Source organism: Centruroides sculpturatus, unplaced genomic scaffold (assembly GCF_000671375.1).
Source record: "Centruroides sculpturatus isolate CEXI.00-Female unplaced genomic scaffold, Cexi_2.0 scaffold504, whole genome shotgun sequence".
Classification (NCBI taxonomy): Eukaryota; Metazoa; Arthropoda; class Arachnida; order Scorpiones; family Buthidae; genus Centruroides; species Centruroides sculpturatus.
In genome coordinates, this window is record NW_019384908.1 from 535,069 (window position 1) to 550,232 (window position 15,164).

At 29.4% G+C, this 15,164-nt stretch overlaps 1 protein-coding gene across 2 annotated transcripts; it reads left to right on the forward strand.

Moving 5' to 3' along the window:
• The first annotated feature begins 617 nt into the window (after nt 1-617).
• Nucleotides 618-13,687, forward strand: LOC111631603 (Krueppel-like factor 11). 2 transcript variants are annotated; one of them, XM_023375892.1, is made up of 5 exons: nt 618-790; nt 3,049-3,078; nt 4,363-4,581; nt 12,217-12,979; nt 13,068-13,687. In XM_023375892.1, the coding sequence occupies exons 3-5, from the start codon at nt 4,408-4,410 to the stop codon at nt 13,361-13,363; spliced, it is 1,233 nt and encodes a 410-aa protein (XP_023231660.1). In that variant the 5' UTR covers nt 618-790; nt 3,049-3,078; nt 4,363-4,407; the 3' UTR covers nt 13,364-13,687. The 2 variants fall into 2 exon arrangements, with proteins under 2 accessions (XP_023231660.1, XP_023231659.1); XM_023375891.1 differs by lacking the exon at nt 3,049-3,078 and having other exon boundaries at nt 619-790; nt 13,068-13,686.
• The last annotated feature ends 1,477 nt before the right edge of the window (nt 13,688-15,164 follow it).

Below are 15,164 nucleotides of genomic sequence, written 5' to 3' on the forward strand. Positions count from 1 at the left end.
ACTATTGTGGCGACCCGAAAACACACTCTATAGGATATAGGGCCTCACTCGGTTGTTTAGGAAGTGGAGTATGTTTATAAATACTTTTTATTCACGAAATTGGGGGTAACATCACTGCTCCCTTAATCCACTTAACAAATTACAATTGATGACGTAACTGAATTATAAATTATAAAACTATTTTGAGATTCGTTAATGATTAACGTCACGAACTCTGTACTGAATACATGTCTAGAAATAACAAATTCTAAAAGTAGAACTATAAAGAAGGAAAATGATAATGATAAAAAAAATAAAAAGAGTAATATACGAAATGCACTTCGTAAATATGCAATATCAATGTCGTTAGATGTCATTAGAAAGAATTCATAACTGTAAACATGTTCGAGAAGTGCGCAAATACGAAAAAAAAAAAAGATGGGGTCGTCAATAGCTAAACGTGTTCACCATCACGCCTTCTAAATTACTCATGCCGCCGTCACACCCGTAGCACGTGTATCCCTAGCTGTGTATCACGCGGCGATCATATGATCAGTTGCATCCGATTGGTCGCCTCAGACGTGCCCACGCTTTCCGTTGTCGTTGATTGGTAGTGACGTAAGTGATCCACATGATTTTGTTTTGATTCAATCAACACACCCATCGTCCTTATGGTTGGGTATAAAAGGAAGTTGCGAAGAATTTTAAGGTTTTTATTTTGTTTTAAGATCTTTTCTGATCAACGTCTCGTTCCATGGTGCTAAACATGTCTACTGTCTTTTCACCTCTTACACCACCGCATATTTATCCTGTAAGTATTAAATGCAGTCAGAAAATGGAAAATAAAACCATCAAATTTGACTCCCTTGCTTTATTTTTATATATATATTTCTGGTAGAAGTTACTTTTAGGTAATGTTTATATACATACAACAGATACAAATTACTTAAAAGTAACTTCTACTATACTTTCTTTTCTATGTGTATAAAAAATGTGTAAATGTCCTAGACTTTTATGTTTTTAGATATAGAATTAGTTATTAAGCTTTATTAATAATTACATATATAAAAAAATACAGAAAAATAAATTTGGCATTTAATAATAACCAAAAAAAGGAAAAAAACTGTATTAAGAGTTGATTTGAACTCTCAAAAATTGATTACATTGGATTTATAATTGAAGGTTTTCAACTGTTTAACATGTAAAAAGTTGCACTTTGATACATGTTGTGAAACATAAACAATCCTGTGACTACTGATAAAATATTCTCTACCTTATATATATATATTTAGCTGTAGATTAATCAAAATAATCTTTTAACTGATATCAATTCAGCACAAATGATAAATATTTTTTGTATAAAGTTCTTCAATTTTAAATAGAACAGATACCTGGAGCATCGGATACTAAAATAATTCTTAATTTTTATTAGTTTATTTTAAAAACTCGACAAATTTGAATCTCTTGAATTTTCATAAACAATTTTATTTCAGTTTTGAAAGAAATTCTTTGGCATTTTTATTGCTTTTGAAAATATTCTTTGGTTTTAAATAGTACAGATTATGTACGTCATTAGGGATTGAATGTAATTTGGGTTTAAATTTGAATGATTCATATTAATTAATTAATTTTTTAAATCTAAAAATCTAATAAATGATATGGTTGTTTATAAATTTGTATTGTGCTTTATTTATTTGAACATAATTATTAGAAATTCATTAGCATTTTATTGCTTCTTTAAAATATTTTAAACAGAACAAATTATTCGTAAGTTGAAACTTTTTAATGGCTACATNTATTTAGCTGTAGATTAATCAAAATAATCTTTTAACTGATATCAATTCAGCACAAATGATAAATATTTTTTGTATAAAGTTCTTCAATTTTAAATAGAACAGATACCTGGAGCATCGGATACTAAAATAATTCTTAATTTTTATTAGTTTATTTTAAAAACTCGACAAATTTGAATCTCTTGAATTTTCATAAACAATTTTATTTCAGTTTTGAAAGAAATTCTTTGGCATTTTTATTGCTTTTGAAAATATTCTTTGGTTTTAAATAGTACAGATTATGTACGTCATTAGGGATTGAATGTAATTTGGGTTTAAATTTGAATGATTCATATTAATTAATTAATTTTTTAAATCTAAAAATCTAATAAATGATATGGTTGTTTATAAATTTGTATTGTGCTTTATTTATTTGAACATAATTATTAGAAATTCATTAGCATTTTATTGCTTCTTTAAAATATTTTAAACAGAACAAATTATTCGTAAGTTGAAACTTTTTAATGGCTACATTACCGCTATGTATTTATTATGTATCGAGCTGCCTAAGGACTGTGCATTGACAATAGGGCAACTAGAGGGTAATTGGGCTTGGGGAAAAAACATATTCGAGACTCTATAGAAAATTAAATCGTCACAGTAAAGAAATTAAATGAAAAACAGTTCAAATATTATTTTTTTATTTATTTACTTTGTATAGCAGTATATACTTGCTTGGAGCCTGGGGCAATTTGCTTCTTTTGCTCTCCTTGGTTCACAAATAAAAAATTGAAATTAACTAAGAAAAATTCCTTCCTTCATAGTAGATTGACTTAACACCTAGCAACAACTACATGTTTGGATTTTAAATTTTTTTTGGCCTGATGACACTATAAACTTGAAAGTATTTGCCATTACTTAAATTTTGTAAATGTTGTTTTACTCCATTAAAATAATTTTGATTTTTGTTAGTCTGAGATTTTAAAGTTTGTTATTTATGAAAAAATTATGTTAACATAAGCATCTAATTTAATTTAGGTTTAAATTTATTAAAAAATCAAATAAATGAAACAATTATTTGGATTTTTATAAATAATTTAATGTATTTAAAAAAAACAAAATTCTTAGAGCACTTTTATTGTTTTTGAAAATGTTTCTGAATTTTTATTAGATCCTTTATCATGAAAATTCAATGAAATTTTGTTTTTAGTATAAATAGTTCTTTAATTTTTTTTAATATTTCAAAATGTCTGTTAGAAATTGATAGTAAAAATTTTCATTTTATTAATTATTTAAGAAATTAAATGAAGAAAAGATATTTTAAAAGGTAATCTGTTAATAATTATTTTTCTATGTTAAAATTTTATAAATTGTCAACTGTGTGTTTTGAAAATATCAGTTGTTGTTAATCCTTATCAGAGGTCAAAAACATGTGGAATTTTGAGGATATGTAAAGCTATTTATTCTATATCTTTGATTATTTAATAAAAATTAAAGTGAAATGCCATTTTCTAATTAAAAAAAAAAATATATTTTTTTAAAATTATAGTATTTTTGTGCAGATTACCTACAGGTTATCTGTATTTAAAGAGTTTGAAAGAAAATGTGAGTTATATGATGGGATGAGTTTTATGCCAATTTTAAACTGCAGTTACAACAAATATGTGTAGTCTTCAACCTATATCTGGCGTGAAAATTCCAAACTAATATTGGCAAACGCTTTCGATGTCCCTCCTGGGCTCTTCTTCAGGCCAAATTTAATGCACTGGATTCTTAAATTGAATATTTTTAAATAAAAACGTGCTCTGTTACCAGAAGTTCAAATAAGGAAGGTAATCACTTGCCTTTCCGAATTATAATATTACACATATTTGTTGTATATGACCTGGGAGAAATCCTTGATTAACTGCAATTACAAACTTGCACCTATGGAGTAACAGTTTTTCTGTAGATGTGGAATATATAGTGGGGCAGGTTAAATTGCCAAGTGGTTAGGATTGCAGCTCACAGCCCTGGAGGCCCTCGATTGAATATAGATGGGTCAGAAACACCAGGAATTTTTTTGGGAGGTGTTTTCCTTGGAAATGTAAAGTCCCATCCCTCACCACCCAGCAGCTTCACTGTGGGCCTGCCAATCCCATAATGAGCTTGCTAAAAAGATTCTCTTAGTGCCCACAGGGCAGAAAAGTTAAAAAAGAGTTAAATAAAAATAAACAAATATTTTACTTTTATTGTAGTAAAAGTCTACAGTATATAAGCACAAAAATATAGTAATTTTTCTTATGAGAATATGTAATTAAAAGAAATCAACCTGAAAGTGTAATGAAATTACAAATTAACTTATAGCTTTTACTATGGAAAAAATTAAAATGAACCCTGTTTTCAAGGACCTTGGAAATCAAATAGTTTTGTAAAACAGTAGATGATATATTAAGCACATTGTTATTTAATTTTATAAAAATAAAAACACTTACTTTAGCTTATAAAACAGAAAAAACACATTATTATTTACTTTTTTATTCTTCAGTATATGATAGAAGTTGTTAAATGTTCAGTTCAATCTGTTGATATTTTTTTATTTGTTTAAATTTAAAAGTTGAATATTTTTCAGGATGAACCAATTAAATCAACAAGTAATAGTCATCAGTTGGGACGTATGGATTTTGATGCTGTAGAAACTCTTCTATCAATTGGTCAGCAACCAAATCAGTTTGATCTTGAATGTAGAAACAACTGCCACAAATCTGTAACTGTGATAACTCCACCACATTCAGAAGATGAGCTAGAAGAATCCTTGCAGAATTGCGAAAAGAATTCAGAATTGGCAAGGGTATGAAATGATACAATAACTTGTAATCTTAAAATAAATGCTTTCTACATTATGATTTCTAGAGATAAATAATAAAAAATGGAGGATGTTAAGATGATTAGATAAGAAAATATATTAGATAAATTTTTACAGAAAAAATTATTTATTTCAGCTGATGTAATTTAAAATCATAAAACTTAGTAATATAATAACAGACTATTTAGAATTAGAACTTTTGTTAATCAGAATAGTAGTATAATGTTCAAAATACTAAATTTGAATTCTTTGAAAGTTTATTGCACATATGTACCTGAATATTGATTCAGGTACATATGAATGACCATAAATGAATAAAAATAGGTTTTTATTAATTGATGCATTAATAATTTTTATTACTAAAATCTGTTTACAAATAGTTGGTTATATATCATTATTTTCTTGGCACAAGATCCTATCAGACTAAACTACATCAAACATCAATAAAAAGATAATGAGTAAACTTACAATAAATAGATAAACAATAGATTTGCTTTATACCTTGATTTAGCAATTTTTCATGATATAATGAAAGAAGGGAGTCTTGACTATTCTCCTATAAGAATAATGCCATTTTATTATTAATGAACAACCCTGTAAATGATAGAATCTCATAATGTCTTTTAAAACACTAAATCAAGAAATCTGAGAGGAAAAACAAACTTTTCTTCTTAGGTAAAAACATGCCTTAATGTTTAAGAAAACGTTTTTTAAGTCAAAATAATATTTATTGCATTTAAAAATACTGTATAAATATAGTTTTGTTAATGAATTAATGGAAAAAATTATAATACGTAAATATATTCTTCCAAGACATGATGATAGTAATACTAATTCCAGTAAGAATAATAATAGTGTGCTGTTCGTTCGTCTACCAATCATCTTTTTGGATTACAAAGACGCTACACACTGCATTTGATAATTATCGCGTTTAAATAACTTAGCTAGACAAATTAGATAGAAATAATTTAAAAGTTATAAATATATTTAACTTTTTTGTATGATGATTGTATATTATCTGGCTGTTTATTGTTTAAACTGCCATTCGTTTTGTTTCGAAACTGTAATTAAGTGATGAAATGAATAAAGTGTTTAATCCTGTTTAAATCCATAGATTTATATTAAAATTAACTCCTTTGTGTCAGTATATTTTATATGAAATTGATTATTCGAGTGTCAAAAATTGCACTTGAAATTCGATTTTTGTAGCAGCATTGAGCTTCCTGCGATCTATCTGTTTCGTTTTATATCGATGAAATGGAATTCGAATCCCTCAAGACAACCTCAGAACCGTCAGGAACTTGTATGGGATTCAAGGTGCAACGGGCCCTTTTTATCATTCTTGTTTTTTTTTTTTTTTTTTTAGAAATGGAATTCGTTAAATGTTTTTTTATTAATAAAAAGCAGTTTAAAAGATTTTAATTTATTTTAGTAAAAATAATTTAATTTATAGTATAAGACGTGGGGACTTTTTCCCTTAAGTTATCTTTAAGTCTATCTATTGAGTCTATCTTATTAACTATCAGGAGGGAAAACCCCCGTCTCGATAGTCCTGGATAGCATTCAAATAACAAACAGAATTAAAAGTGATAAAGAAACATTTTACTAGTCGTAAGCTGAATTTAGACTTATTTTGATCTTAAATGTATATGATTAATATCTTATACATTTAAAATTAATAGTTTAAATTTAAACAATAAATTTAAAATAATGATGCCTTAAACTGTATTTAAATTAGTTTATGGCTGTGAATGATCGTTCTCATGGAAAGAACTTCAATAGTCTACCATCGAGTTAAACCAATGGAACTTTATATGCTTAACATGACGATTGCATATGATATAGCCTAGACTTATATAAACTCAAACTATGTGTTAGAAAGCAGCTTTAAATACACCCGGAAGTTATGTTATAGATTTTATCAAAGCTCTTGAATTCGANGTAGGTAATCTCTGTCAATATTAATCACATCTTACTGCAAATTTTCAAACCCATGAGCATAGAATGATTGGAGTTTTTCTTTGAAGAAAGTTTTGAGCATCTGGTATTGCCATTAAACTGAATATTGACAGAATGAGGTTCTACAAGACACAAAATGGATGGGAGTCAGTTGGTGCCAAGTCTGGGCTGTAAGGTGAATGAGGCAGAAATTCCAGTCCAAATTGGCCAGCTAAGGTCATCTTTGCTCTAAATGCTGGTGTGTTGTGGAATGATATTGGACTTTATCAATTTTCAGATGGAGTTCTTTCATGACAGTGATATTGGATGGAAGCAGCTTGATTTTGATGACATCAACAAATGCAGATCATTGCCTTCTGCACTATCAACCATTTGACATTTGCGACAGCTGGTTGACCTTTTTTTTTTTTACCCACAAATGCTTTGCAGATGAGATCATTTTGTTGCATTGTAGTCACTTTTGAAGTGATAGAGCAACAGCATGCAAATATGTTCTTTCAAAAGTTTTATATTGTCAGACATTGCTGATGTGTAAATTTCTAATGAAATATGTGATCAAATGCCCTTTGGTTACTCTATTTATATATCCACATTAAATGTTCTAAAACATCTTTTCCAATCATTTCTAGAAAAAATTGAAATATCTTTACAAATTAGAACTAAACACCATATGTACAGTTTTCCAGCAAAAAAATATGTATTGGAATCAATTAAAAACAGAACATTAGCAGAGATTCTAAGCCAAAAACATTTTATTTTTTAATTGATTCCCATATATATTTGCTGAATAACTGTATATGGTGTTTAGTTTTAATTTGTGTAAGTTCCTGCTTTTGGAGAATTCTTTAGTTCATCTTTACAACCTGATTGAAACTTAAAAACTATCTTTTAAAATTATGAGTGTTTTACTTATTTAGGCACAAAGTTCTTTGACAATAACTGAAATCTGTCCACTAAAATTGAAAGAAAATGGAAATTTTTAATATATTGATCATTCATTATAACGCCAGTTTTTGACAGCTAAAAATTGAGATTGCTAAAAATAAGTTTATTATAAAGTCAAAACATGCAAAAGTTATTGAAGAACAACTTACATAATATATATATATATATATATATATATAGGATCTTCCGAAAAGAATGCTATCATTTTAAATTACTGTAATTATGTTAATTAATACCTAAGAAGTATGCAATGTACATCAATCAATAGAGTAGCTTAAATGCCCAAGTTTCATCTTCATTTGCATACAAACATCTTTTTGTCTATTGTCTCTAGGAAGTGCCAAAAACAAAAATGGCAACTTCACAACAATGAAGGCATTGTGTTCTGCAGTCCACAGGCTCTGAATCATTCATCATCATTGTGCAACAAAGAATGTTTGCCTTACATGGTAGATAACTTTGAAATGTTTTGCAGACAATTTCAAAATGGAAAAGAATAAAAATTGTAGAGCACTTTTAGATATAGGATGATTCAAAACTGATGCTCATTAAATACTTTAAATAATGTTTGGCTTTGCTTTTTTATGTATAGTCTAATATTAATAGATCATAGGGAAAAATATTGTTATTATTAGACATTTGACTTTATAATCTTCATTGGAAGGCAACTACTATTATGTAGAATACACAATTTAAACTTGCAAAATGAAATGAGGAATATTAAAAGCAGATGAATGTAGACTGATTTTATTGCAATGAATATTTGTTTCATAGGAAAATTATAGTCTATACAAATAAGAATTATTAGAATTATAAGCATTGTTTCTGTCACATTAACAGTTATGTTTACACAAGAGGTCCCAAACTTTTTTGTCTTGTAGTCCACGTGCCAATTTTTTCTGTTTTGAGTAGACCTCCCACATTTCTAATATTGAATTGTTACAAATTCATCAACTTTAAACGTGTTTTTGACAGCTGACACAGTGCTACTCACTTTGATAGGTTTAACTGTAGAGTGAAAAAGTTAAAAAAAAAAAAATAATAACACATGTTAAGTTTTATACATTTATTAATTAAAACAACACAAAATGCAAATCTAGTAAAATTATAACAAAATAACTACACAAAAAATAAATGCTTTTAATGGGAAGGATTAGTCTGATCTTTAATAGCAAATTTTCAATATTTGGCTTCAATTTAGTGAGCTGTAACCTTAAATCTCCTCGATTGGTGATTTCTAATCTGTTTCTTTTGTTTTTTTGTAAGAAGATTGGCAATTGTGCTGAAACTCCTTTCCATGAGGTTTGAAGATGGAAAAGCTATCAAAAACTTTCTCACTATAGTCCATAATGCAGGATAAGTAATAGGTAACGTCTCTCTGAAGCCAAAATTGCTGCTATCCCTTTCTGAACTGTATCTTCCTTAAGTTCTTCGTTAGAGCTTATTCTGATTAATTCTTCTTATAATATGACATCCATTTCTTCAATGTCACTGTATGGATCAATAATCCATTGTGGCATTTCCATAGTCAAAACATCCTCAAACCTAGTTTCAAAGTCTGTGTGAAGCATATTTAAATGTTGAACATAGGTTGAAACATCATCATCCTGGCAGTTTGTCTGTGACAAATTGGGAAACTGGGAAAATTTATGCCGTCCAATATTTTGCTTCATTACCTCAAGTTATGATTGGCGTATCTATGCAATCAGAGGAACTACAAAAAAATAATTTACTTACTTTTCTCTGGCACTCCCAAACAAGATGACATTGATTCACTTTAACTTGTATGTACCTAACTATCTATTTATATTTTTTAAAATATTTGCTTAACACTTTTCTTTTCAAAATTCCAAAATCAAATGAACAGTGTTTGTCTCTGACATTCATATTTATAATTGACGAATTAAACAAGTCCATACAAGTACAATTGGTACAAGTCTGCGCCATCCTTGCAAAGCTCTGGTACAAGTCTGGACAAGTTTTGTTACTTCACGTATGCACACAATATCAATATTGATACTAGTATCAACTATGCAAGTTTTTACAAGTTACAAGTGTTGCGACCACAGAGTGAATAGCCTACTTGCACAATTTTATGAAGTACACTTGATTAATATGTAATTGAGTGTATTAAATAAAATAATTGTTTAATATGAAATTTATAATAATTCTTAAACAGTTTGATATATAAGAAAATAATAACTTAAATTTCAATAACAAAAGTATAACAATAATTTTATAAGTAAAACAAAATAGGTTGATTGAACTCAAGAGAATATTCCAACAATTAGCATTAATTAAAATTCAAAGCAATTAAGTTGTTGGTTTGACCCATTGACAAAGAATGATCCCATCATTGATCTCAAATTTTCCCATGATTAAAGCATGGAGTCATAAAGTTCCCCAAATCTAGCTCCAAATCTTCATCATGTTTCATAAACATTTATGTTTTAAAAATTTTTACTTCATAGGTAATTTATATGTCTATTTTAAGAAAGTACAGTAATACCCCGAACTTACGCGATAGGTGGGACCGAGCGATAACCGCGTAAGTCAGGGTATAATTTCTCAATGTGTGTAAAATCCAAGTATGTAAGCTAAATAAATGTTCTCGTTAATCTTATCTCGTCTTTCGATTTGTTCATTGTTACAAGAAATCACCACATAGAATCTCTCGAGTCTCTGTAGATATAACAAATACAGAAATAAATTGTAGCTATGTGTCGATTCCGCACGACACGTCTGAACATGTAAGTTGAATAATAGTGTGGGGAAGTGAGTAATCAAGAGTTGTGTGACACTCAAACAAAAGATGAATTGACGAGATTTGAAAATCGTGTAACTCTGGGTTCGCGTAAGTCGGGGTAGCGTAAGTCAAGGTATTACTGTATATGCAAGTACATAGGCACTATTTGTGTTATATGAATTATTCCATTTATGGAAAGCCAAAATTTTGGTCACGACCTGCTCAAATGGGATCCATTCTCGTGGACCCCCATTTACATTTCATGCACCCTCCATTTTTGTTTTCACTGACATGAACCCCTTGCAGTTCAAAGTCTCTATTGACCCCTAGTGTCATGTATTCCCAGAGTGGTCTCTATTGACCCTCCTAGGGGTCAATAGAGACCACTTTGGGAATACATGATACAGGTTAAAGATTCATTCAGTCTTTAGATTTGTATTAAACTTTAGTCATCCAATTTAGATTAGAATTGAATTTAGTCATTGGTTTAGACCAGGGCTTCTTAAACTATGGGTTGCGACCCCAAATGGGGTCGCTTAGCGAAATCTTGGGGTTGCGAGATTTTAATGCAAAATATTGAAAATAATTTGTGAGAGTTTGAAAATGGCACACTTTGTGTCATAGGTTTTGTGAGTTGCACTTTGTGTCACTTCTGGTGCAGCGAGACAATGATTCAGCAACAATGTAGTGTGAACTAGTGTAGTGTTGTCGCTTTTCAGTGTATTCAGTTGTCTCTTCCATTGTATCACAAGAGTGAACTATGGTAGTACACCATTATTGTTTTTGCAAATTTGTATATATCTTTATTTTATATTTTTTGGGGTCTTGAAAAAAATTACAATCATAAATGGGGTCGTGAATAAAAAAAATTTAAGAAGCCTTGGTTTAGACTAAATAGTTACTGAAAAATGATATCTTATCATTGAATATTTGGATACATAAAGATTGCTTATATTTTCAGGATTTAGCTAAAATATTTTTATTGTGAAGTGAAACATTTGAATTTAATTTCATTTATTTTGAATCAAATTGTTCACTTTTGTTTGGTTGATTTTTTTGGAGAGATTCTTGTTTATGATATCATTTAATTTAATAGAATTGAATAAATCATAATATTTTTATGAAACATTCAACATAAACATGTTGATTTTCTGATATTTTTAGTTATGATACAATATGAATTGTCCCATATCAGAATAATTTGAGACTCATACTTGAACTTATATCAGGAAAGTTGAAATATCCAATTAATTTCCTCCTTTATTTATAATGTCATTTCAGAGAACTATTTAGAAAGTGACTCATTGCCTTTTTTTATTGTTGTAAAGTAAAATTTGACAATTAAAATAATTATACACTTAAAACAATAGTTTTACGCAACAAAGAATGTTTGCCTTACATGGTAGATAACTTTGAAATGTTTTGCAGACAATTTCAAAATGGAAAAGAATAAAAATTGTAGAGCACTTTTAGATATAGGATGATTCAAAACTGATGCTCATTAAATACTTTAAATAATGTTTGGCTTTGCTTTTTTATGTATAGTCTAATATTAATAGATCATAGGGAAAAATATTGTTATTATTAGACATTTGACTTTATAATCTTCATTGGAAGGCAACTACTATTATGTAGAATACACAATTTAANCAATATAAATGGAAAAAAAATATTATATGGAATTGAACGAAAATGAAAATTTGCTTGATAATTCAACTACGCTTGTTGGAGAACAATAAAAACACTACACTCAACAAGCCACCAATAAAACTCAACTGCCTAACCTATAACCAAAGTCTCCTTTTAATTTGTTTTAAAAAAAAAGCGCTTGACAAACTTGCCCCGCACGCCGAAGTTACCCCGGTCTCCCCTATATATATGGGTTACAATATCGTTTTTTAACAAAATACATTTTTCAGAATTATTTTGATATTCAGTATAATTAATAAAGTGAATATTTTTCATTGCAGTTGCTTTTAACAAACACTCCTCCACCAACTCCAAATCCTCCAACTGCCATGCCAGTATCGGTAATAGTTCGTGGACCTAAAGCAGCCAATGTGCCAAGTTTTACAACTAGTAATTTGAAATCAGATGTACTTAAAATGACAAATTCTAATGAAAGAAATCAGTTGTCCGATGGTCCAAAAAACAAAAGTTTGCCTGTTTCATCAGTTAAACAATTCCATCTTCCAACCCGTCAATCAAGCAGAATTTCAACCATGAATATGCCCACTATAACAACAACTGCCCAGACGGGAGTTTCAGTGTCAGTTAGCACACAGACAACACCTGTCATGTCAATATTACAGAATCCTGTGGGAGAAGTAAATGCTTTATCAAATAGCAAACCTATTGCTATTGCTCCAAAAATATTTACTCCAGCCATCATTCCAGTCATACCTTCAGTACCTTCAAATGATTCGCAGACAATCATTCTTGCTCATATTCCCACATCTTCACCAACTCTATTGTCTGGAAGTAATTCATCTGTATTACAGTTTGTTGTTCCAACATCTCTTCCTCAAAATCAGGCAATACCTGTAGGAAAAGAAACCACTGCAACCAAACAGCGCTTACTCGCTCCAGCACCTCTTGTAATTACTGCTCCTATTAAATCATGCAATGCACCTCCAGATATCAGAAGAAGAGCTTATCAATGCAATTATCCTAACTGCTCAAAAACATACTACAAAAGTTCACATTTAAAAGCTCATATAAGAACTCATACTGGTATTTATCCATTTTATTTTAAAATTTTACACATGAAATTTTATTTACATTTAATTAAATAAATGTTAAAATTGTTTTTCTTTTATAGGTGAAAAGCCATTCATTTGTACATGGGATAACTGCAATCGTAAGTTTTCGAGATCAGACGAATTATCAAGGCATAAAAGAACTCACACAGGTGAAAAGAAATTTGTTTGTGCAATATGTGAGAGAAGATTTATGCGTAGTGATCATCTTGCAAAACATTTTAAACGTCACTCCAGTACCAAACTTGGAGGATGGCAATCAAATAAAAACAACGAAACATATTCAGTTGCCGAAGAAATGTCAAACGTTGATGCATTACCATCAACAGTTCAAGTGTTATTTTCTTCATCCATTTGAGCATTTTTATCTGAGGACTATATTTAGTTATGCAAAAGAAATTTTTTGAGCAAGAACATTTTTATTACTGACTTATAAATTAATCATTGGTAATGAAACCATACATGCCAACTCTTTTGGGTATTTTTTTTAGTAACAAATATATGAGATATTCATCACTCTAATTAATATATTGATCTAAAAACTACTTTTAATGTAAAATGGTTTATTCAAAAGTTGGATTGTTGAAATGTTTGTATTCAAATATTTATTTCATTATGTTCATTTGTATATAGAAAATCAGTTTACATAAAATTAATGAAAAAAGCATATTCAATTTAGTTGATTTTTAACATTTTAATAACTTTTATTTATTCTTGTAAGTTTTTGTTAAAAATTAGAATTGAAAATAATGAGAAGACAAAATATTCTGCTCTTTTTAAAGAAATTTTTTGAGTTTAAATCAGGGCTGTGGAGTCGAAGTCAGAGTCGTGGAGTTTTGGTGTTTTGGCCGGAATTGGAGTCGAAGTTGTCAAAAAATCTGCCAACTTCGACTCCCTTTTTACTTACAAACTTGTTATGTATATGAAACGGAGTCGGAGTCAGATGGTAAGGAAAAGTCGGAGTCGGTAGATTTTTTACGTGACTCCACAGCCCTGGTTTAAATTCAATTCAAACTGCTTTTCTTGGAGGAAAAATGTTAGAAAAGTTACATACAGGAACAGCTACATCACCAGGAGTCAACTTCAGGTTTTTTTCTCATGTTAACTCATGATCATGGCCAGAGGAAGGGAACTAGGAATTTTTTCTCATGCCCAGAGAAAAGAGGCCCATAAAGGTTCCTAACTTGATAAATGCTATTTTTACTAATAAATAATGAAATCTGTAAGACTGCTTTTTTCAGTTAAGTAATATTCTACATACAGTATTTCATTTAAAAAAAAAAAGAAAAATGAAAATGGTAAAAGAGCCCCTATTCAAGGCTCCATTCCAGCTCTCAATGCCTGTGCTTATGAAAGGCAGAAAATCTGAAAGTGCTGGGATTTTTCATTCCAGGAAAAGCAATTTAAATTGAATTTCTGTATTTTTTACACTGTTTAAAAAAATAGTCTTCAATAATAAATATATACAGTATCTATTGCTGCTATTTTAAACATTTTTATTCCATAATTGGAAAAGAATGTAGAATGTAGGGAAACCGGAAGGAATGGGAAAGACGATTTACATATGAAAGAGAGGTGAGGGAATTGGTTCGCTCCCTGTCCTACACTCAGACTGCGATAACACGTCAGTGTGAATACAGTACTTGGTTACCGAGATTTGCTTTGTCGTTGACCAATAAAACCTTGCGTCGTGATATTTTGATGAAATTACAAGTGTATCAACATTAAAACAATGAAAGTATCTATATATCTATACTACTATATAAAGAGATAACGTATTTTTCGTTTGTGACCACTAACCGTGAAAACTACTGAACCAATCGTTAGCAAACTTTAACTGTAGCATCTTTATGATCCCTGGAATGTTTACCATTAATCAAACCTACAGATTTTTTATTAATTAAATAAAAATGCAACGGAGTTTTGTCTATTTCTCTCTCTCCACTAGATGGCGACACACGCTGTCTATAAGAAAAGTCTATTATTGAAGTTTACTATTATATTTGACGAACTGACATTAAATTATAATTAGTTAATTAGCAAAATCTTCGAGGAATTAAAAAAGTGACGTCATCACGCTAGATGGCAGTATGTGTACTTATGGGGGATTTTCGAATCGTTTCTGCAAGTAATTGTACAAAATATTCGAAATAGTTATT